The sequence below is a fragment of the Staurois parvus genome, unplaced genomic scaffold, assembly GCF_062004578.1.
Source record: "Staurois parvus isolate SC_StPar_1 unplaced genomic scaffold, SC_StPar_1.0 ptg000145l, whole genome shotgun sequence".
Taxonomy (NCBI): Eukaryota; Metazoa; Chordata; class Amphibia; order Anura; family Ranidae; genus Staurois; species Staurois parvus.
This window is the reverse complement of record NW_028317941.1, coordinates 7,291,700-7,317,555: the sequence shown is the minus strand read 5'-3', so window position 1 is coordinate 7,317,555 and position 25,856 is coordinate 7,291,700. Positions and strand designations below refer to the sequence as shown.

General features: G+C 39.5%; 1 protein-coding gene across 3 annotated transcripts in view; it reads left to right on the top strand.

The window, feature by feature from the left end:
• The window catches only part of CSMD2 (CUB and Sushi multiple domains 2), a 1,275,366-nt gene that overhangs the window by 150,605 nt on the left and 1,098,905 nt on the right, over positions 1-25,856 (top strand). For all 3 annotated transcript variants that reach the window (XM_089673879.1, XM_089673878.1, XM_089673880.1), the window contains exon 2: positions 22,934-23,150. In XM_089673879.1, the coding sequence (XP_089530005.1) occupies positions 22,934-23,150 (217 nt within the window). The remainder of the gene's footprint in view (positions 1-22,933; positions 23,151-25,856) is intronic.

Genomic DNA, 25,856 nt, shown 5'->3' with positions numbered 1-25,856 from the left:
CTTGATAAACTACCACGGCTTCAATTACCATCTCTATGCTGATGACATGCAAATCTATCTATCTACCCCTCACCTCACCCTTTCAGTCTCCACCCGCATCACTAGCCTACTAAGTGACATATCGGCTTGGATGTCACTCCACTTCCTCAAACTCAACCTTTCCAAAACTGAGCTCCTAGTATTCCCCCCTGCCAGTGCCACCTCCACTGACTTCACCATAAATATCGATAACACAATCATTAGTCCATCCCCTCATGCCAGGGTACTAGGTGTAATCCTAGACTCCCATCTGTCCTTCCAGCCCCAGATCCAATCACTGTCCAAATCTTGTAGACTTCACCTCCGCAACATCTCCAAGATACGACCATTCCTAACCCTGGAAACCACTAAGCAACTTATTCACTCCCTTGTCATATCACACCTCGACTATTGTAACTCCCTCCTCATTGACCTACCTCATCGCAGGCTATCCCCCCTTCAGTCTATCATGAACGCTGCTGCCAGACTCATCCACCTCACTAACCGTTCTGTATCTGCCACCCCTCTCTGCCAATCCCTCCACTGGCTCCCAGTTGCCCCATGGATAAAATTCAAAACACTAACTATGACATACAAAGCCATCCACAACACTGTCCCAATTTACATATCCAATCTTATCTCTAAATATCACCCGAACCGTACACTCCGCTCCTCGCAAGACCTCCTACTCTCTAGCTCCCTTATCTCCTCCTCCCATGCTCGTCTCCAAGACTTCTCCAGGGCGTCACCCATCCTCTGGAACTCTCTACCCCAATATATCAGACTATCACCTACTCTACTTACCTTTAGGCGTTCATTGAAAACCTATCTCTTCAGGGAAGCCTATCCTGCCCTCTGGTAATACTGGAATCCTCTATGCTGCCTACCACTCCATCCCCCACAGTTTTACCTATTGTACCACTCACCCCTCCCTCTTAGATTGTAAGTTCCAAGGAGCAGGGCCCTCAATTCCCTCTTGTATTGAACTGTATTGTTACTGTATTGTCTCCCAGTATAATGTAAAGCGCTGAGCAAACCGTTGGCGCTATATAAATCCTGTATAATAATAATAATAATAATAAAATGAGTAATGAAATAATTGCTCTGCTTTACTTGAATCATTGCGAGGTTATGGGCTTCCTCTTCTTATCCTGTTGATTCTTGATGATTTGTCCCAACAGTCATCAGATCACCACTAGGGTGGGACATGAGAAAGCAAAGTCCTGCTCCTCTATCAATATGGCTACCCCACACAGAGACAATGGGGGAGATTTACTAAAACTGGTGCATTCAGAATCTGGTGCAGCTGTGCATGGTAGCCGATCAGCTTCTAAATTCAGCTTGTTCAATTAAGCTTTGACAATAAAACCTGAAAGTTGATTAGTTTCTATGTAGAGCTGCACCAGATTTTGCACCATGTAGCGTTAGTAAATAACTCCCATGTGTGGTACAAGGTATGGTAAGTAAGTCATTAAACAAAAGATCAGCTAACATTAGTTCTTTGACCTCTGCGTGCCTTTTTTGGCCACGGCTTCTACAATACAGGTCTTCTTGAAGCCACCTGTACTCTTCTAGCCTATATCACTATAGCTTTTGTTGACACATTTATTTCATGTGCCTTAAAAATGTACAGTATTAGGTTTAACTTATATTTTTTCTTTCTTTTTCCCTGAACTTACTGCAAATAAAATATAACTAAATCCTAAACGAACCTCCCGTTTAAGATTTGGCACGCCCTCTATGGAGTCAGATCTATAGCTCTACAATCTGCAAAGCTCATGCTCCCCGCTGTCTTGTTCTGACTTAGCAGGAGGCATGTCAGAACTCTGCAAAAAAAAAAAAATCACTGCTTCTCAACAGAGAGGGTCCCACTCTGCACCAGATGGCAGGGTACAGGCTTTTCTATTTAGGCTATGGCTGCTTAAGAAAGAAAACAGTCTGTGACAGTGAACCTTTTGCTTTTATTCCCTTAGAATGCATTTAGTTGATTTAATGTCAAAGCCTAAGTGCAGCTAAATAGAAAACAGAAAAATCAGCACAAGAGACATAACTTACAGTCAGTAGGATGTATGCCTTGTGCTGATTCTTCTGTTAGTTGAAATTCTCCTCCATTCATGCCCCCCTGCCCTAACCTTATGGTGATCCAGGGGTTCATTGAACTAAGGTGCTGTCATGAGGCAATCCCATCAACAAAGCCGACTATGCCCTCCCTTTCCACATAGCTGTCACATTTATAAAAGCCGTACAACAGCTTCCATGAATGGAAAGTGATCTATCGATGAAGGGGTGGATATATCAATCATCCACTCATCCTCCATTCTTAGATCCAGTTTTATTCATAGAGGATGTAGAACTGCTTCAACAAATGGAGGAGCTGGGCAGAAAGGGTGCTTTGCTCAAGTTCTTTTGATGAGAGACTATGAAATCCCTCCATTTGTTTGAACCCAGAGCACCAGAAGTTTAAAGCAGTGGGGGGAGGGCATGAACGGAGAAGAATTCAATTAAGAGAAGAGGTACCAGCACAAGGGACATATCCTACTGACTGTAAGTTATGTCTTTTCTGCTGATTAATGTGGGTTTTTTTTGGCTGCAGGCTTTAATGTTTAATTGGACTCTAAATGCAGTTATGTATCTTCAGTCATTAAAGTTATATATTATACAGTATATCCTATATAAGTACTGGAACCTGCCTTGATATCTGCTTCTTGTAATCTGACAAACAGTAGAATGTAGACTGGGATAAGGAGGGGATGGCCAATAAAGTTTTGCTATATGTGTTAACAAGTAGCAGCCTGACCAAAGGAGAGAGGAAAGAGCTCACCTCACAAGTCTGCTGCTGCTCCTTCAATTTTCAGTCATAGGCTGAGGTCAGGAAGTCGGTCAAATTGTATTGCTTAAAGTGTTACTAAACCCACAACAGTAAAATCAGCCTGCATATGCAGTAAAGCATGCTTGTTATACTCACTGTGGGACCAAATGGGTTAATCTTCTGCATTGTGTAAAAAGACCGTTTGATCCTGATTGCTCTGCTCCTCCCCTTGTTTAATTGACCACTCTTATCCCTAATAAAAAAAAATGAACCGTAGATGCTCAGTTTGGTGTGTATTGCTAGAGAGGTTTTTTTTTTCTTGGGAGAGTGCATGTGATCAGCACAGGGCCAATCAGCACTGTCCAGACAGAGGTCAGGGGTTTTGCATACTCCGAGAGCAGTGTTTTCAACCTTGTTTCAGTCAAGGCACCCTTTAAATTTATGGACAGTCCTATGGCACCCTTTAAAATTATGAGAAGTCCTGAGGCACCCTTTAAAATTATAGACAGTCCCGAGGCACCCCATTCTAAAATGTGAAAATCTATTTTAATAGTTTTATATAATGCAGCAACATCCACATATGTAAGACACCCAACATTGGAGGTGATTTATTCTTCCAAAGCACACTTTTGCACACTGGTACTGAGTAGTATATCAATGTTTCTCTTCTCCCTCAGTTTTTCTCCATCAGTTAATGTGCTAATGTGACCCCAGCACTGATGGAAAGGGGCAGGGGAGGGTCAAACTAGGATGCTGTGCAGGCAGCTGATATCCTCCTTATCAACTGATGATTTCATTGGTTGTCAGGACACCGGTGGCTAGAAGGTCGTAATGGTGCACACATGAAAATCTGTGGCTTTGTGTAACTAAAAGACAGGCTTGTTCCACCCGCTGTCTTGTATACAGTTTTGGGCAATTTTTAGACATTTTACCAAGGCACCCCTGAAGAAACCTCAAGGAACCCCAGAGCACAAAGAAAACTCCTCCTACAAGCTCCTCCTACAAGCTTTAGCTAGTGCTTGGCTGGACACTCTTAGAAGCCACAAGACTGCTGTAACTTCTGATGAGAAAATGTCTTTAGCAGTTAATATATTTACTAAAATAATTGCATTTCCATGTGCTGTGTCCTGTGGGAGACCAGATATAGTGAATGCAGGGTCCTGGGATTAGTAACACTTTAATGGTAGTAGAGAAATTACAGGTCACAAAGTTGTCTGTTCCTTCTAGCACGGCTGCTACTATATATTTATTGCAACTTTGTATTTAGCTGTTTGCCTGAAGTTTTGTAGGGCCTTTTGATAAGTTAATACTTGCATTGTTTCCAAGTTCTTTTAATAAATGGAGGCAGCTCAGAGGACAAAGTTAATGAGAAGTCATCCATGATCTGATGACATATGCCTACACAGTAATTTATTTGTATATGTGGCAGTGATCCTCATGAGTGGCACTGTGCAAATTTACCACCTTTGGACCAATTTGAGAATAATAGAAAAATATGTCAATCAACCAAGGACCTGCCATGCATCATGGAGTCACCAACAATAATAACAGGCTTGTTGGGGTGAGCAGCATGGTTGACCAGTAAGCAACTTAAGTTACATAATAATAATGAGCACCATACATTTCTTTACATATTAGAGGTAGAGGTGCAATGCCCACTTCAACAGGGGCTAGATTGGATCTAATTAGACTTAAGAAATATATGGAGACTGCATACAGAGATGTGGCATCTCTAGAATGATTTGCTTAGGAACTTAAATTAATCCCAAGATATAATTTGCACACATTCATTGTGCGCAAGGACAACCTCCCTACAGTATGTTAACACATACCACCAGGGGCGTATTTACCACAAGGCACTTGCATAGGACGCCATTTTTCAGGGGGGCAGCACCTCCCCCCCAGAGGAAGAGATGAAAGAAGGGATACGTGCTCCATGTGAACCAGGTGGGATCCGAGAGAGGCTGCGGGCTGCTTGATGGTGTATGTAGAGCCAGACTCTCATTCCTGGGGATGTCCGGAGATGAAGATAAGTGTCTTTCTCTCTATCGGGAGGGGGAAGGGGAGTGGGGGTTGGTGCTGGTCCATGTCCATGAGGGCAGACGATTTTTGTGTTGCCTAGGGCAGCACAAAACCTAAATACACCAATGCATACCACAGCAACCAGGTGGTCTTAGATAGTTCCTTATATGTACTGAGGAAACAAAGAGACCTTTGAAAAAAGAATGTAATACAGTGATAAAGGATCTTAAAAGCAGCTGTGAAATATTGCAGCCTTGTTTTACTGCTTTTTTTGTGTTTGAAATGCTATCAAAATGTAAAATATACAAAGCTAAAAATTCTCAGTGCGACAACACTTGTAAGCTGTTTTGATTTCTTATCAATTTTGTGTGTTATCTGACAACTGAAATGTATAAGGAGTTTTATAAATTGCATTGCACTTCTAGAGCAGCTAGCCATAGCCGTAACCATAGATATGCCAAGGATGAGCAGCTGTAATCTTGTTAATGCTACCTTGTCGGCATTGTTGACCATAGCTATAAAAAAAAAATGTTATGTTAAAAATTGTATTGATTCTGTGGTTTTTATACTCTGATTTCTAGGAGGGCGAAACACTAAATTCTGAGCTTGCAACAGTACTGCATTGTTAATATCACTGGTATACTTGCTACAATGAATGCTGTTTACTTTTTCAGGTGTATCTATCTATGGTTTCCATATTACTGTATTAGATGGGTTGTCTTAGCAATGTTTCAAAATGGCCAACTAATATAAAGAATTTTTTAATTAAAGAAGTGCTGGGCAATTTGCTTAACAATTATCCAAAATTTACCCAAAATTCTATGGTGATCATTCATCCTTTCTATCAACTTAGCCATAAAAAATTACATTTCTTGATATTTAGGGGTTGATTTTCTAAAACTGGAGCACACAGAATCTGGCACAGCTGTGCATGGTAGCCAATCAGTGTCTAACTTCAACTTGTTCAATTAAGCTTTGACAAAAAACCTGGAAGCTGATTGGTTTCTGTACAGAGCTGCACCAGAGTCTGAATGGTTCAGTTTTAGTAAATCAACCCCTTTGTGGCATCTGTTCTTGAATAGGAAAAGGTCTCTGGAGTAACATTTACCCTTTTTTAAAGTATGTGCAAGCATTTACAATGCACTTCTATTATTTGCTGCTTTTTGTTAAATATATACATTTGTTATGATGGTTTGATCTTCCCAAAAAATCTTGTGAGATCATCACTTCCTGTACTATCTGCTTGTGCAACAGTGAAGACCCTGCAATGGTATGAAAAGGTGTAGTCTCCTCCATACATACAGTACAATGTATGTGCCTTTTTATCCTAAGACAGGAAATGTGTTACTGGCAGGATAACAAGGTGAAGATAAAGGAAAACAAGCCTTTAAGATGAAACTGATGAAACAAAAAAATCCATTACATTTAAAGACTGGCAAGACAGAATACATGATGCTTTTGTTCTTAGATTTAGATTTTACAGTTAAAGGGAAAGTATGGGGTATATAAAAAAAACAAACATACATACTCACCTTGATGCTTCAGCATTGACCTGATGCTTCAGCTGTCCCTCGCTGACTAAGAGAACTGAGCATTCACATGATCACATATCGTTCAGTTCTCAGTCTTCTCAGAGTGGACAGCAGTGACTGTTAGTCACCACTCTCCACTTTGCCCCTCCAGTGCTGACTTGAAGCACCAGACTAGAGAGGTGGCAAGTTCAGATGGCTTCAGTTCTTAGCTGGACACTGGAACAATTGAGTACTGTCCGTGATACTTTTTTAGCTGGACAATAAAAGGCAGATGTCAATAAAGCAGCTGGGTAGATCCTGACAATACTGTCAGAATCCTTCCAGAATCTGCAGTGGCTTTGTGATGTCAGTGAACAGTGGGCTTTAGCCCACCTTCTGTTGCTTCTGGGTCACAGGAAAGCAAAAGTAAGTGTGCTCCTGTGACTCACAAGAGAAGTATGGCCTAAAGAACTTCGGCCATACTTCTCTTTCAAAAATGGATAAATGTTTCTTTCCCTGCACATTCAACTTACATTCTTTAACCTGTTTTTAAATAAATGTCACCTGATTTAGACCCACCCTGGTCAATATGCCCCACTTTGCCAATGCAACTGTCAAAGAGTATCAAAGTTTGCCTATGGGCCAAATAAACTTTTTTGAATATATATAGTACAGATTATATAAAACTGCTTTTTTTTAAAGGCTGCTGTATCTGCCTGGTTGTCATTCATCCTATTGTAAAATAGGATGAATGTGACTGTAGTGCTAGGCAAATGCTGTAAAAAACTTAATTGGGCAAATGTCAGCAAAGGATTCATAGGATAAATTTGCCAGTGAACCCTTTATAAGTACACCCTTTGTGTTTTCTGTGTTAATTGGGAGTGGTTCTTCAGGCATTTACAAGTTCTTTCCTAAGAAGTGCCCCATGATAAGTATTTCTCTTCTACTGTATGATGTCCTTTATCACGATCTCAAATATCTACCTGACTATAGAAGTTAATCTTCTAGGTCTGTAGTTACTTGGCAAAGATGTGATCACTTCTTAAAGCCTAACTCTATGTTTAATTTCATTTTAAATAGTTTGCTTGGGTCAAGATGGCCCAAACAAACAATTTTCTTTAACTAACAGTTTAACCCACTGATAGTGCTGTATAAACTGTATGTAGAAACTTTATGTAGTGTACTGTGTTCTAGTAGTGGTACGGGGACTGCTCAGCCTTTCACAGGAAGCTTTGTGTTTTATGAATGAATGCAAGGTTTCCTCTGACACAAATGGAGAGGCGGGTGTATGACATCACAATCTCCACCTCAGTCAGTCAGAGGAAGTTGTGTATTCATTGATAAAATACAAGGCTTCCGGTGATTTGCTAAGCAGCTCTCAGCCCAACCCAATTTTGTTCCAGGAATGGCATGGGAAGTCCAAGTACCATTGCCAGCACACAACAAGATATACGTATATAGCTGATGCTACATACAGTTTATACAGCACTGACAGCAGGTACATCTATAGTTCCAGTACAAGGAGTCCTTGCAAAAAGAGCTCGTAGGTGGTTCGATTGCCAGAGGTACCTGAAGTGGTTGTTCAAAGGATAGGCACGAGTCGTCTGCTTTAGTTAAACATCTAAAATAAAACGTGTCATGGATTTAAATTGCTACTTCCTCAGTTCAAAATGATACAATTGATATCTAGTATCAACTGGTAGTGAGATCCACGTGGGGAATATTCTTTATGGAATGTAAAGCTTGTGGCAGTGATGTCATCTAGGTGGATCACATCTATAGTTCCAGCATGCCCTAAACAAGCTTTTTAAAGTGAAAATAAACATGGACACCTTGCACCAATCCATTGATACCAAGCCAGTCATAAAATTGTCTCTGAAAATTATAAACAATGGCTTTGAAGAAAAAGAGCTCAACTGTTTAAAGACATTTGGTATAAGTGTTTTATTTACCTTTATTTTGTCTGGACCATGCCAATTTTAAGCCGTTGTGGTTCACTTGGGGCTGTGGCATTACTATCTCCATTATGGACTTGAGTGTCACCATTTTCCTTTATATTCACAGAGTTGAAAAATGTATTTATTAGATTTGCTCTCTCTTTGTCCCCAGTTACCAACTCTTGAGTTATCTTGTAAATGGATTACATACTCAGAGCTGACCATTTTACTAATATTGTATTGAACCATTTTTTTTATTTTCTTTCACAACCTGATCTCTGTTTTAAAATGTTGTGATCTTGATTTCCTTTTTACATCTTTTGTAAAATACTGTATGATTGGTTGCCTACCACTTCTATATTTTGTCTTTGCTCCACTCCTGCTCTTGGTAGGAACTTGGTTGCACCTAGAATTAGAAGCTGTCTATAGAGTCTCTATGGGGATATAGCAAAGTATGTGAGGCCTCTTTGAGCTGGCATTGAGGATCAGGACACTTATAGCAGTTTTGAGCCCAGTGAGAAAGCTGAACAGCAATCATTAGCATATCCACTGTCAGAAATCCTAACTAAATACATTTCTAGGTCATTTACTTTCTTTTTCGGGTTATTTCACTACCTTAGTATTATGAGCTTAGGCTAGTTTGAAATAAAAAACAGTCTGTTTCCAACTTGAATTGTAGTAAAACACTAGCTGCTTGAACTGTAATGAAAAAATAAGTATGTTGTGGAATTCTGTGTGAAATTTCTCCCCGGATTTCTCCCTTCACTTCAAATCTGACCTGGAAACATGCCAGTTGGAAGAGATTGGTTGCTACTGAATAACAGTTCCTTTTCAGACACTGATAAATGAGGTCCATAGTTTGTGTTTGTTTTAATCCACGTTTCTGAAGTTAATCAGCTTAAAGACTAAATTACACAAGTAATTTTGTAGACTCTACCTGTGCTGCAAAAACAAAAAACAGCTATGAAAGTCCAACCCAGTGCTGCCCTATAGAGTAAACTATACAGCAATATGGAAATGCTCTTAACTAAACATAACTATGCAGTGGCATAGTCATGCATTCAAAAGGCTATTTGCTATATTATTATACAGGATTTATATAGCGCTAACAGTTTGTACATCACAATCTGTTATTTTATTAAACAAGCATAGGTCTGTGGAAAACTGATGGAAATGGAAAAGGTAGCTGTTACCCATGCTAATTATCCAGTTCACTTCCTTAAAGCGGAGTTCCAACTGAAAAAAAAAAAAATTAAAGTCAGCAGCTACAAAACCTGTAGCTGCTGACTTTTAAAATACAGACACTGACCTGTCCCTCAGTCCAGCAGTGTCCTCACCATGCCTGGTTTCAACGGCTGTTTTCTTTCCCTGGCTCCAGCATATTCAGTGTGGACACCCTGCTGTGACAGCTTGTGGCTTCACAGCTGAGTGCCCACTCCACATGTGTGAGAAGCGCTGCGTTTTGTGAATGGCCTCATAGTCTTCATGTCCCAGAAGACTACGGGGAGAGAGGGGGAGGACAAATTCTGCTTCCTGGGCGATCACAGCGGAAGTGGGAGCTGGTACCCCTTCTCCCCAAAAGTGCCAATCCTTAACCCCCCTGGCGGTATTCCTGAGTGTAGCTCGGGGTTAACTTTCAGTACCAGAAGCGGTAACCCTGAGCTACACTCGGGATTACACTGCAGCGTTGCTCTGGGATCCCTCTTGCACTTACCTTGTCCTTTGCTCCCATGAAGTTCTCCCTGCAGCGTCCCCAGCCATCTCCTCCAGCTGATGCCGGCATCCGTATTCCGGGTTCCGTTCCCTGCGAGCGTCAGGAAATACGGGGGGACGGAACCGGCGGGAAATTAAATTTTTTTAAAAATGTCACTAAATACACTAAAATCACATAGTATAACATTACCGTATCAAACCATTTCACATACATTTTATCCCTAGTGCTTTGTCCTGTGCCCTGCCTGCATTTTTACTGTTCTTTCTGCCTTGAAACTGAGAAAAGTCCATGGTGTCCAAAAAGCGTCCCTTTAGGTCAAAAGCGGTTTTAGACCAGCTAGAGAACAGCGATAGTAAATCAGAACCACTTGCAAAATTGAGTGATAATGATTTGTGAGGAAATTCGTCATCAGACACTGAAAACGGTTTTGCAACTAAGCTCAGCGAGGTGCGAATCAATTATATTATTGAATTAAATTTATTATTATTATTATATTATTATTTTTTATGATTATTTATTATATTATAATTTATGATTTTGTGTTTCAAATTTTATCATACCCGGGATGGTTACTAGACTCTTATTCAGACAGATTTCAGTGAGTTATTCCTACAAATTGCAGGCCTACAAAAAAAAATGACATATTTCCATGCAAAAAATGTACCGCTTTGAGCACAGAAATACTGACATAATCAGACCGCTAGGGAGGTTAATGGGCAGAGGGGGACAAAGACTTCAAGCGGAACTTCCCCTTTTGGGTGGAGCTCTGCTTTAATGCATAATACGGTGTACTCACATTAGATGTTTTAACTGTATGAAGAAAATTCAAACAGAGGGCGCACGGGCCTAATGCATTACCATAAAAAATGTATAATAAGAAATAAAAGTAGGCGTTGTACTCACAAACAACAGTAAAGTCAAAGGCATGTCATAAAAGAACAGCTTGCGCTGAGGAAGAGGCAAGTCCCCGAAACGCGTCAGCCTATTGAATGTCTACACTCCCTATTGCAGACAGTCACGTAGCGCGGTGTTGACCAAGTTGTTCTTTTATGAAGAACGCGCGCCCCAGCAGGGGAGGGTGTCCGAGGGCCCGGGGTCAGTAGGGGGCCCCATGAGTTGCCCCTGGTACCTTTTTCATAGGCTTTTTTGAGTTTGGGCAAGGACACAGGGGCCCCATGATCCCCTATTGCCCAGGGGCCCCATGAGTTGTCAGTCTGCCCCTGCTCTCAAGTGACACTCTATAGTATTTTTTTTCACTTGTTCCTTGGAAGCTGCATAAAGGGTTATGCATAGAAGCAAACAGGGGAGTAAGGGGGTGGATGTGTGGGGCAACCCAGCACAGACAGTAAATAGTCACTCTCAGAAAAAGGCTATAAATGGAAGGTGAGAGGATGAACGTTGGCTGTGTAGGGAATTGACTCTTCCTGGAGTGCTCAAATGTTCTCTTCCTCTTAAATCCTTCAGTGTAAAACCACCAGTATCTTCCTGCACCCAGGCATCTGCAAGTACTGCATACAGTTGCCCTTGCAAGTAAATGACTATAATCGGCTGTACTTGTGTAAGCACAGATGACTTATACATCAGCATTTTCATGCACATACAGTGTATTTCCCTGAATGCACAAACAACTGTTAGGGGAATACACTATTAGGGCACACTGCAAGTGGAGAAAATAAATAATTTATGGCACAGAAGAACACAGAAAGTAAAATATTTGTTTCATTTTATTGTGCTTATACCTGCAATGTTTTAATTAATGACAGTGTCCCCCTGATAAAATACTGAGGAGCTTGATTTTTTCTCCCCAAGCTTGTTTTTATACCTAAAGGATGCTGTAGCTCAGCACATAGCATTCCTACAAAACTGAGTGATCCAAAATGTTAAACCTTCAAAAAATTCCATTGCTTACTAAACATGCAGGTTCCTGTGTTAGTTGGGCAACAGAGCATGGGACTATGCCTCTATTTGCTAGTTTAAATGACTGTCTCCTAATGGGTTAATGACTATTGACAACATAGTAATATTACTAGACATTACAAAACAGAAGAGTTATGTATGCCATCAGAGATCCCCCCCCCACTTGTTTTCAAACGAGAGTTAGATAGATGAAAGAACTTGCGTTTCCCATGTGTATTCCACCTCCGCCCAGTGGAAATCCAACTCAAGCAGATAGATTCTCTCTATCTATCAACACAGTATTAAGCAGCAGTTCTCTGCGTGCATTGTAAAATTAGTCATGGTGATTAGAGTGAGATGGATGAGACATGGGAGCTGGCACATATTTTTCTCATATATGTTATTTAGCGTATATGACTAAGGGCCTAAGTCAAATTTGATCTCTAATCTAGATAGAAAGTTATCTATATCAAAGATGATTTGTTTCAAAATGGTGGCTTAAAAGTATTTAGTGTATGTAAACGAGAGATGTAAATGGATAAAATATTTCAGCCCACACACTAGATAATGACCTATTTAATCTGTTGGTAGAGACCTGGGCAAGACAGTGGCTAGAGATGGATTATGTAAATCAAAGCTAATTACGTAAATAAGTATTCATGCAAGAGTCATTTACTTTATAGTTAATGCTAGAACATTTCTTTCACAACTTCATTCTAGCATATTGGTGGACATTTATTAGATCAGGCTGAAATACTGAAATCATTTTCTGTAGTACATTAATACATCAGCTTAGTAACAGGGGTTTCAGAAGTCACAGCTCCAAATGGCAACTGATTCAGGAGGTCCATAGGGTCTCTCTGACACTGGTCTAAGTAAATTAAATGTATCACCATTTTAAAGTTGTGCCAGAGGTAAATGTGAAATATGGACAGGGCAGGGATGGCTTGTTTTGGAATTAAATCTAGAAGAAGCACTGTGTTTTAAGCTCACTACAGGATGTTAGGAGCACACAATTTATGGCAGATCATCAGGTATTATTCAGCTTTTGCAAGCTTGCTTTGCATGTGCATGTATTGCAGAGATGTAATATACTATACATGTATATAATATGTAATATACTGTATGTAATATCCAAAACAAGCCATCCCTGCCCTGTGGACCCTATATATGCTCAATTCTCATCATACACAGGGATATTAGGACAATGGTCACAAGCATCTCCACTCTTTCTCAAGTTCACAGGTCCAAAAACTAAGACTTTGCTTTGGTTTGGTTAAAATTTGCCTTAGGTTGTACAGCAATCTTTAAAGGAATACTGGCATTTATGTAAAATAAGATGTAAAAGGGATATCTTTACTGGATTAAAGAATTAAAGGATAAATTCACCTTTTAACCAAAAAATAATAAATGCCCATTTTTTTTGCAGGCTAAAAAATGTGCATTTATTATTTTTGGTTACAGGAGGAGGTCAGGCAGGTCTCCTGCAGATATGTCAGTATATTTGCTTGCCTGTATGGGATGTACAGACAAGCAGATATGCTGACAGGAAGAATCAATGAACTACCAGGGCGCTCCACAGTGCCGTGGTTGTTCATTGAGAACTACAACCTGACAGCCGCTAAGGATGTCGGGACTTGTAGTTCATTCATTCACAGAACTCTGTGAATGAATGACGTGACCGTGTGGGCAGAGACTTGCACGGGCGTGCTCTGTTTAAAAAGTAACAGCTTGTATGGGGAACTTCCCCCAATACTGCTGTCACAGGGAGGGGGGAGGGGATCAGGCACTGGCTGCAGCATTGGGAACATGTTACATGTTCCACCCAAAAAACTTGTCTTTTAAGAAAAGTGTGCAGATTGTTTAATGGGTTAAAAGGCAAAGACAGAACCAGTGGTTCTAGCCATTCACATCCATACACAAGCAACTAACCCTTAACTATTTACACAAGTTTAGGCATATAATAAATATATGCTCACCTCCTGTTAGAAAACATTTATTTTCTGACAAGAGTTAGTTGCAACATCTGGTGCCACTGTACATGGTAGCCAATTAGCTTCTAACTTTAGCTTGTTCAATTAAAGTGATTCTAAAGGCTGAAGGGTTTTTGCCTTCATGCATTATATGCATGAAAGTAAAAAAACCTTCAGTGTGCAGAAGCCCCCTCAGCCCCCTTAATACTTACCTGAGCCTGATCTTGGTCCAGCAATGTGCACAGGAGCCCTGGCTCTCCCACGTCTCTCCCTCTGCATTGGCTGAGACACAGCAGTGGGAGCCATTGGCTTCCATTGCTGTCAGTCACAGCCAGTGAGAAGGGAGCGGGGGTGGGGTTCTCTGCTGTGTCTTATGGATTCAGAGAGCGGGGCTTGGGTGCAAGCACCCACCAGTGCCCCCATAGCAAGTGTATTGCTATGGACGTACTGCTCAAGGAGGGAGGAGCCAGAAGCTCCAGCAGGGGACCCAAGAACAGTAGGATCAGTGCTGCTCTGTGCAAAACTATTGCATAGAGCAAGTAAGTATAACATGTTTGTTATTTAAAAAAAATAAAAATAGAGCATTTAGTATCACTTTACAAATAATCTGGAAGCTGCCTGTTTTTTTATATAGAGCTGCACCAGATTTTGCATTCTCCAGTTTTAGTAAATCGACCCCCCTGTGTATTCCACCTCCGCCAGGAGGAAACCTACCTAAAGAAGATAGACTCTTTCTGTCATTCACCACAGTATTAAGCAGCAGTTCTCTGCATGCATTGTAAAATTAGGTAAGGTGGTTAGACTGAGATGGGTGAGATATGGGAATTGGCAAATTTTTTGTGCCAATTAACTAAATACTATACACAACTAATTGGTGCTTAACTTTAAATCTGGGACTTTATTAATTTCTGATGATTGATGCATGCTTCTACAATGATCAAGATAGAGTTACCACTTACTGTAGTCAGGGAGCACAGGCATGGCTGCTCATTCTTCCTTTCTGCCTACAGCTCTGTGGTTTTTCACAAACACAAGGCTATGAGATCTCACTTCCTGCCTTCCTCTATTTCCAGAGAGCATAATTTCCCTTTTAACCAGTGCTCCAGAACAAGCTAGACAAGTTAATTAGCATTTAAATAGAGGAACCCCAACTACTGACTAAAATTCATTGAAAACGCAATCAGCCCTTTAACTTCCAATGGTAGTTAAAATTATATTCCATATATTCCATATTTATATTCCATATAAAAGTATTTAAATGGCCATAAAAACATTCATTGCAGACCTACAAAATCATGTCCCCATTTTTAATGTGCCCTCAATTGGTCACAGACTTTTGGAACATGAGGTAGACATTCAAGGTATAAAGACAAAATGTTCTGGGAACCCTCTGCAAAGAAATAATGTGGCATGTGGATGTGTTCAAAATAGGGTAACAGTGAGAGAGGATTAAAGGGGTATGGCTATAGCCTTTGAGATTATTCAATAGATATGGGCATCAAGCTCATAAGACTTTCACTTTCATTTAATTTTAATAGGTGGTTCTGGATGGATCTTTCAGCCCTTTCATCAACATCTTTCCAATGTCACCTGCCACTGATTAATAAAATCATTAAAAAATGTTGCTCTTTCTTGGAGACTCGGCTTTCCCACCACAGACCTGGATATGCTCTCTAAATCCTGCAAATACATATAAGAGGGGGGCTTGGAGAGAAAAGCCTGTATGGAACACAAAATTGATTATTTGTAAAATGCATACAGTATACATGTGTACATTGTGCATAAAAACACAAAATGAACATGATGCTTCCCAGAATCATTTTTACTGTGTATAAGGTCTATCATTTCTCAGTAATGTAAGGTATTTCAGAGAGGAAGAGGAAATATGTCATCCTCCTTGTTGCTAAGCAACTGGTTAAGACACAGGATACAAAGAGCAACAAAATGACATTCACAAAAAAGATACAAATAAACAGATTTTGCCACAATCAAAGATAGTCTCTACATCAAAGTGCATTTAAGGGCTTCTTGCCAACTTTATTTCTCCATAGAACAAAAAAAACATCAAAAGTCCACTTGCAGGGGTTGTCAGAACACAAAACAATAAAGTAAATCTTTAGCCCGTGGCTGTTTGGTCAGTTCCCACTCTCAGCCTGTTCCTAGCATAGACCAAATCAATATACCCCCCATCCTCTCATTACTCCATGTTATTAATCAAGTGTACCAATGTGTGACCAGCTATTAAACCCCCTGTTAAAAGATAGATTGCAGGCAGTCAACCCAACTTTCTGACCATGCCCTTGATGAGTCTGGATTGTCTGTCACAATATATAAAGATATATATACAGTTGCAAGAAAAAGTATGTGAACCCCTTGGGATTACGTGGAGTTTTGCATGAATTGGGCATAAAATGTGCTCTGAACGTCATCTAAGTCACAACAATAGAAGAACACAGTCTGCTGAACATAATACTACACAAACATTAGATGTTGCCATGGTTTAATTGCACATAACATGTAAACATTCACAGTGCAGGGAGGAAAAAGTATGTGAACCTTTGGACTTAATAACTGGTTGACCCTCCTTTGGCAGCAATAACCTCAACCAAACATTTCCTGTAGTTGCAGATCAGACCTGCACAACGATCTGGAGTAATTTTGGACCACTCCTCTTCACAAAACTGTTTCAGTGTAGCAATATTCTTGGGAAGTCTGGTGTGAATCACTCTCTTCAGGTCATGCCACAGCATTTCAATCAGGTTGAGGTCAGGACTCTGACTGGGCCACTCCAGAAGGCGTATTCTGTGCTGTTGCAGCCATTGTTTTGTTGAATTCCTTGTATGCTTTGGGTCATTGTCCTGTTGCATCACCCATCCTCTGCGGAGCTTCAGTTGGCGGACAGATGGTCGTACGTTTTCCTGCAAAATGTCTTGATAAACTCTGGAATTCATTTCCCATCAATGACAATAATCCGTCCAGGCCCTGAGGCAGCAAAGCAGCCCCAAACCATGATGCTCCCTCCGCCATGTTTTACAGTGGGGATGAGGTTTTGATGTTGGTGTGCTGTGCCTTTATTTCTCCACACATAGTGTTGTGTGTTCTTCCCAAACAACTTAATTTTGGTTTCATCTGTCCGCAGTATATTTTGCCAGTAGTGCTGTGGAACATTCAGGTGCTCTTTTGCAAACTTCAAACGTGCTGCAATATTCTTTTTGGACAGCCATGGCTTCCTCCGTGGTGTCCTCCCATGTACTCCATTCTTGTTTAATGTTTTCCTTATTGTAGATGTGTCAACAAAAATGTTAGCATGTGCCAGAGATTTTTGTAGGTCTTTAGCTGACACTCTGGGATTCTTCTTTACCTCATGCAGCATTCTGCGCTGTGCTCTTGCAGTCATTTTTACAGGATGACCACGCCTAGGCAGAGTAGCAACAGTGCTAAACTTTCTCCATTTGTAGACAGTCTGTCTTACCGTGGACACATGAACATCAAGGCTTTTGGAGATACTTTTGTAACCCTTTCAAGCTTCATGCAAGTCAACAATTCTTGATCGTAGGTCTTTTGAGAGCTCTTTTCTGCGAGGCATGGTTCACATCAGACAGTGCTTCTTGAAACCAGTAAACTCAAAACAGGTGTGTGTTTTTTAAGGGCAGGACAGCTGTCACCAACACATCCAATATCATCACACTGATTGGAGTCAAGGTTGGCTCACTCCTGGCTCCAATTAGCTCTGGGAGAAGTCATTAAGCTAGGGCCTCACATACTTTTTCCTCCCTGCACTGTGAATGTTTACATGTTATGTGCAATTAAACCATGGCAACATCTAATGTTTGTGTAGTATTATGTTCAGCAGACTGTGTTCTTCTATTGCTGTGACTTAGATGACGTTCAGAGCACATTTTATGCCCAATTCATGCAAAACTCCACGTAATCCCAAGGGGTTCACATACTTTTTCTTGCAACTGTATATATATATATATATATATATATATATTTATATATATATATATATATATATATATATATATATATATATATATATTTATATATATATATATATATATATATATATACATACACACAGTATATATATATAAAAGGATGTGTTTGATATGTTTTTATTTAGCAAGAGGTTATACATTATGATTCCAAACTACCACTGTTTAATTATTTACACGTTTGTAAGGTTATAAAGCATAGGGAAATACACATATGTTGCAGAGATTTTTCTTCTATTGATACACTTTAAGACCATCTTGTAACCTCCAAACAGATCACTGAACAAATTCTCTGATGAAGCTCATGTAACAGATTACATTATTAACATATCCTTCTTCCAGTACAAATCTGTTACCAATAACATGGTTATTATTTTTTAAAAGGCCATCTTGGTAAAGGCTAACATAACTATTCTCAAAAATGTTACCCCCCCCCTTCCTCCTACCTATCCTGCATACATGTAAAAAAAGATTTGTGTACTTAGTTTTTTCAATCTTGCAGCCCTGGCTCCCCTGTGTAAGTAAGCACCTGACAATGGATGTGAATTCATAATGGGACCTATAGGCTCCCAAGGTCCAGCCATTGATGATGCTCACTCCTCTCCACTACAGCAGCTTCTCACTGACACAGGGAAGTTGGAGTTGCATGATCACGTGACTGTGATACACCATAAGAACACAGATCTTAGTACAAACAAAAAGTGGTGTCACCTCTAAGTGACACCAAAGTGGGAGGCTAATTATAATTAGTCCATTATCACACCAAGTTGGGTGTGGGTCAGCTTACCCAATACAAAACATATAGGCAAAAAGAGCAGGAGGAAAGCCGCCAGAATAAGCAGGGACTCAAAACGACCCAATTAGTATGACTAAAAGCACACAATCTTTATTATGGACTTCAGAAAATAAAATAAAAATGAATGAAACATGATTACAATAAATTAATACCTCTATCAAACACTAAAAAGTGACAATGTTGTCAGTGCTAAAACAACACCAGAGTCTGAACTCAGAAAGTACAAAGGGGTCCTTATATACTCTCTGGTTCAATCAGAGCTTTCACAGTAGACAATAAGTAAATTGTCTTCACCAAAACAGGAAGTGAAAGAAGGGAGCAAATATCTAATGATTACCACTCTTTGTCCAGACTCTGGTGTTGTGTTAGCACTGACAACATTGTCACTTTTTAGTGTTGGGTGGAGGTGTTAAAGGAGAAGTATGGGTTAATTCACAAATATTACCGAAATCCTGAATCAGGTGTTATTTATTTCCTCTGTCCTTTTGTTTTCCCAGCAGGGACACTTCATCTGTCATGTAGGTCCCTATAATAGTCCGTTTGCTGTTTGAAAGTTTACAGGGGGCAGTTACAACTTCAGAAATCCACCCCCTCCTTCTGTCCCTCCTCCATTGGGAGATATGGCCACATTTACTGAACAAGCAAACACCTGAACAGTAAAAGAGTTCAGGCAATGTGGCTGGATCTAGAGGGAGGTGCTGGGGAGGGCTGCCCCCCCCCCCCCGATTTCAGCTCCCCCTCCCCATTCTTCTTGAAGCTGTGCCCATTTGACTCTTCACTTCCCTGTACTGCTCACACTCTCAGTACAGGCAGCACAGCCTCTCTCACTCCTTTCCCTCCTTCTTCCTCCCACACAACACACACCTCAGATGGATTTTCTTACAGATACCCTCTATCTGCACACTGCTATGCTGCACAGCCCTTTTTATCTGGGAACTTCACATGTCAGAACCGCAGCATAGCAGGCAGCTACACAGTGTGCAGATAGAGGATGCAGGGGGATGAGGAAGGGGGAGGAAGGGGAGAGCAGACAGCCCAGAGCCGACACCAATCAAACACAGGAGAAGAAGAGGAGAGGTATCCAGACAAGATTATATATCTTAAATTAGTGGAGCGCTAAATTTATAAATCTATATATATATTAAAGTGCCATCAGTGAATAATAGTGCTTTGGTGTTAATAATTCCTTACTAATCAATGGAACACTATAATTGATATTTACCAAATTAACAAACTCATATTCAAAATATAAAAATCAAACTGAATTTATAATATATCAGTGATGGATAATATAATCCGTGAAAAACAATATTTAAATCTACAATAAATTCTTACTTCCCATTCAATATTTAAAGTGAAAATTATTAATCAATAATTTAAAGTGAACAAGTGTATATAACAAACAAAAGCCTTTCAATGTGCATATACAAAAAAAAATATATATATATAAATTATATATATATATATAAAAGTCCATGCAGGTGTAACTTGTGACAAAACTGTGATCTCCACTTCTAGTGCTCAAACAAATCCTCAAATGGCAGCAGTGCCTGCTCACCTCCCCGCACTGACCCTCAAGGGGCCAAAAGACTACTGGTCTCCTCTATGGCCAATCTTTATTTCCAGGTAGCTCAGCAGGGGATCACAGGGTTTCCACTCCACCTCCACTCATACGTCATATAGGACACAAACAGAGCTTCCCATAGTGTAATATTGTTTAATACAAAACACTTATAATACATATTGGTTGCACTCACATTTGTTTCCTGGTTACAAAAGCCTTCCACCTCATCCCATAGGTGTATCTCATGAAAACAGGGGAAACCAATATGGCCGCTACGTTCGGACATGCGTCCCCACGTGACCGGAAGTGACGTAATTCCAAACCGGGTTAACCCTGATGAAGTCACGACGCACGTGACGCAACGCGTCGGTACGCCTATCCGGTTTGGAATTTCGTCACTTCCGGTCATATTGAATGGGAAGTAAGAATTTATTGTAGATTTAAATATTGTTTTTCACGGATTATATTATCCATCACTGATATATTATGGATTCAGTTTGATTTTTATATTTTGAATATGAGTTTGTTAATTTGGTAAATATCAATTATAGTGTTCCATTGATTAGTAAGGAATTATTAACACCAAAGCACTATTATTCACTGATGGCACTTTAATATATATATAGATTTATAAATTTAGCGCTTCACTAATTTAAGATATATAATTGGTTACTTAATGGTTTAAGGTAAAGTGACAGCAGCTGTCAATCTAGGGACCTTGCCTGTATTAAGCGCAGGAGGATATTTCCAATTTCATCCAGACAAGATTGTCGGCATAAGAATCCAGAGAAGACTGTAACCCTTCCCACAGGTGTTTACCTTGTTCTTAACAAATAGGGTGTATTTCTCAGAGGGCTGAGAAGATTTGCATGTATTAGCAGCTCACAGGAAATAGGATGAAGCTAAAAAAAGGAAACCCATACTTCTCTTTTAATTATTGTAATTGTGTTTAATTCATTTTTATTTAATTTTCTGAAGTCCATAATAAAGATTGTGTGCTTTTAGTCTTACTAATTGGGTCACTTTGAGTAAGTGCACATATCATTTTTACACAGGGTATGCAGGATAGGTAGAAGGAGGGAGGGGGATTATTTTTCAGAATCGTGTTAGGCTTTTCTTCCACTTTAAGCATTATCAAGTTTGAGTTGGTTATAGATGCATGCATTCTTCTATGCATGTAAATAGGTATGGCTCACTTCAAACACTTTGTGTTTTGGTAAGGTGCGGTAAAATGCATATTTTACAGCACCCAATGCAACACAATGTCCAAAAATCTGGATATACTTGTACTATGGTAATTGATAGCGATAATAATAACAGTGATAACAACAGCAATAATAACTTAAGATTAAAACGTATATTTCTATAAATCCAGCCAACAAGGAGCCCAACATGTGAGATAAATATGATCTAGGAAATTGCCAGATTCATTCCCATGTAAAAGCTACTATAGACATTTTATCAAATGGTCATGAATGCATTATCTAACCACCCACAAGCTATGTATGTTATCCAAAAACTTGCTAAGTTGACAGTCAAAAGAAGAGAAAATGCAGCTGGCTAGCAGCATCCACAGGTACCTACAGACATAAGGATCACTCTTGCCTTATGTCCTTGGCAATATTTAGAGCAGTTTACAATGGTTGATAATGCTTTCTGTTTTGGGTACACAGTGCATTATGTGAATTAACTAAAATACATAATTAGTCAGTGTCCATACCTACAACCACCTCTTCCCCCAGACACCAGATATTTACAGGCTCACTGACCAACCAAGAGATTATATGTGCATTTAATGTATATTATGTATTTTTTTTATCTAAAAGCCCTTAGACTGCTATTAGGCTCTACCATTTTGGATGCGATGTCAGCAGCCTCAGAGCAGAACTTTATAGTATTCCCTTACCTTCCTCCCCAAGATATATTGAAGGTTATGTAGGGAGGTGAAGAAAGGGGCAAAGAAGCTCGGCCATCACAGACAGTAATTAGACAGTGTCAGTAGAGGAGAAATCTGTGACATGCAAGGAGGAAGGAAGCTTTATTAAAGAATTGACTCTTTCTGGAGTAATCAAATTTTCTGGCAAGTTCAAAGGGACATTGCAAGTGAAAATTAATTATAATTAATGGAAAGGAAAAACACCACATGTAAGCATGTAAAATACTTGACTCTTAAGTGCAGGGTCTCTTTTAAGAAGTGAACATATACAATGTATATATATATATATATATATATATATATATATATATATATATATATATAAATATATATAATTCTGGAGTGTTATGTTCTTGTGTAAATCCATCTTATGTCCATTAAGAACAATGCTGGGGACTCTGCCTCGTGTAAGTGTGAAATGATTGACATAATAGTGTATTGCTCTAAGCTAATAATATAAGATACTCAAGTGATGACTTTGTAATATTGTGTGCATATAGCTTTATATGAGACAATCTGTTATTTAGGTTTTTGAATAAAAAAAAGAAATATGCATTACTGGTTGAGAAAATGTGTGAATTCATGTAAGGAATTATTCATGGCTAGCACTGAGAAATATGTGATTAATTTGTCACACAACTAGATGCGGTACTGTCTGATATTGTCAGATTTTACACACTGCAGTGATTGCTTTATGTTCATACCATTATATATTATATTGTGTCTTCTAATACATTTTTATTTTTATTCTTCCCTCAGGTCAGAACTGTAGTTTCTCTCTACATGAGCCCAATGGAACAGTAGAAAGTCCGGGATTCCCATATGGATATCCAAATTATGCCAACTGCACGTGGACAATTAGTACAGAAGCTAAAAATCGAATACAATTGTGGTTCCATTCATTTGCCTTAGAAGAAGACTTTGATGTTTTGTCTGTATATGATGGAGAGGCAGTAGCTGAGAACCTGCGGACAAGGTAAGTTGCACAAATTTTATGAATATAATTTCTTTATAACATGAATGAGTGACTGTTTCTAAATTCTTTCTTTTCAATAATTCTTATGAAGTTTTCTCAAGAAAAACTAAGATTGTCAATATAGAAAACCAGTGTGGTTACATCCTCCAACATTTCCCATTTTAATTAGGAACAATAATGCAATGAAAATCTGCTCACAAGAATTCCACATAGTCTGTGTGTCTCCACAGTTGTTATATATAAGTAAGTCAGTCAATCATCAATGGTCTACAAAAGACATTTTTGTTTGCCCGTCCATGGCAGAGACTCAGAGTTACATAAACTCTGAGTCATGTGGTAAAAGAGAATGTAAGAAAAACAAAGGGAATTGTAAAGTAATGAACCCACCAGGTAAATAGAACAGAATGGGATAAAAAAGGTGGGTATAGAAACAAGGGGAAATTAGCTTAGGGAAAGAGAGGTGGTTTCCATCTTGCAGAGTGGACTGCTCACTTGTCTCCTTGTGTCCCTGAAAGGTATTAAATCCATGGACCCCAGACTCCCCTGAAGGCCTCCATCCCGCCATTTAGTACTGAAGATCATTTTTCATTGATTGTTACCAAGAAGAGTTTTTCTTCTACCAAATCAAACTAGATAGACAGTGTCTTCCATGGTCCAGCATTCAAACTTCTAGCTGCTATAAAAATATGGATATTGGCTTTGTGAATTGTCCAGGAATATCAACACCAAGCCTAGTTGTTTAGCAATTCTTAGAATGGGGACTTGTTACACCATATATGCAATTGGGCAAAGGATCAGGTACAAAGGAGGCTAATTGGAATGAAGCTATATACCATCTGCCAGGGAGTACGATCTAATAATTTGTCTTCTATAAAAATAAGTAACCACAGCTTAATATGGCATAACTGCCGTATTGCCAATACCTGTGTGCACTTGGGAACATGGAGTCACACAAAGTAGTGCTTCATCCAATATTCAGCATTTAATGAATTCTCAGTCGTAGCTATGAATTTTACAAAAAGGTGGAGACGAGAGATGTATATAATTTTGACCAAAAATAAGACCTCATAAATAATATAGAAGAGAAAGGAAGGTGCCAGGTCATTAAAAGTTAAAACCATATATACTTTATTGCAGAAACATTACATCTAGAAATCCTTGGCTCAGCATGCAGGATGAGATGGTGAACAGAGAAGCAATATCACAGTTCACTCTGTAGGATGGGCGCCGCTCATGGACTCAGCAGTGTTTGTTCAAGATTCCCGCCTAGCGGAAGCTGCTTGACAGAGGAGGTGGAGCTTCTGAAACACATTGCAGCCTGCCCACTCGCCATTCACAGTATCTGTCACGGCACCCGGCACATCCCTCTACCACTTGGCAGGAATTATGAACAAACGCCGTCGAGTCCATGAGCGGCTCCCTTCCAGGTTATGCAGCCTACAACAATCTATCTTACAGAGTGAACTGTGGTCCCGCTTCTCTGTTTACCATCTCATCCTGCATGCTGAGCGAAGGATTTCTAGATGTAAGTTTTTTGCAATAAAGTATCTATGGTTTTAACTTTCACTGACCTGGTGCCCTCCTTTCTCTTCTGTTTTTCTCTGAGGGATCCCCCCCATCCTTGATGAGGAGCTGCCGGTCCCATCCCATGTGATCTGTTTCCTTGGTCCACTTCTTCCTTATTCTGCCCATTCTATGGACGTATTGACTTTTCTGACAATTGTTCCAATTTCTCATTTATCCATTTATGTGTAGTTATCCATTACCATCTCATTTATCATTGTGTGAGCGCTGAATATAATTGCTCATTGTATTGATGATCATTGTATGTATCATAAATAATATGGTTGTGTAATGGGTATGCAAGATGGTTATAGCAATTAGGTAATAATACTGGCAATACACATACATTTGGAATACATCAATCTAAAACTTAAACAAAACTGATGGTGATCAGACGACCAGTTGGATATCATCCTAATTACCATTTCTCAAGATGTGACCAAATCCTGTATGGATAAACATTTTGTTTAGAACGTTTCATTTAGAACTCGTTGTTTATGACATATTCTATTCTGTAATACAGTCATCTAGATATATTGTGTAATAAGTTGTTACTACAATACAATTCTTATTCTTAATTCATATCTTTGGTTATACATGTTCTTAACTAAAGCATAACTCTATTTTATCTTTTAAAAAAAGAAATAATAATAAATGCACATTTTTTGCAGGTAAAAAATGCACATGTACTGTTTTTTTTAGGAGCCAAATTGTGGGTACAATGACAGGCTCCTGCAGACTGTCAATAGAGCTGTCTGCCCATACCTCCAATACAGGCAGACAGTTACCGAAGTCCAGGAAGGTCAATGAACTACTAATACTGCATTCACCAGTGCCATTGTAGTTAATTCAGAACTACAATCATCTGTTGCAATGGCTGGTGGTAGTTGTAGTTCGTTCATTCACAGAACTCTGTGAATGAATGACATTGCCGTGTGTGCAGAATCCTACATGGCCATGCTGTTTATGAATTGTGACAGTGGGTGCAGGGAGAAGGGTGGTGGCAGGTGATTTCTTAACATGTTACATGTTACACCTTAAATATGGGTGTACCATGTAACATCTTACTAAAGGTGAACTTAGCCTTTAGAAACACCTTGATTCAATAATTGAAGTGCTTATAATGTGTTAGATGCTCTAATT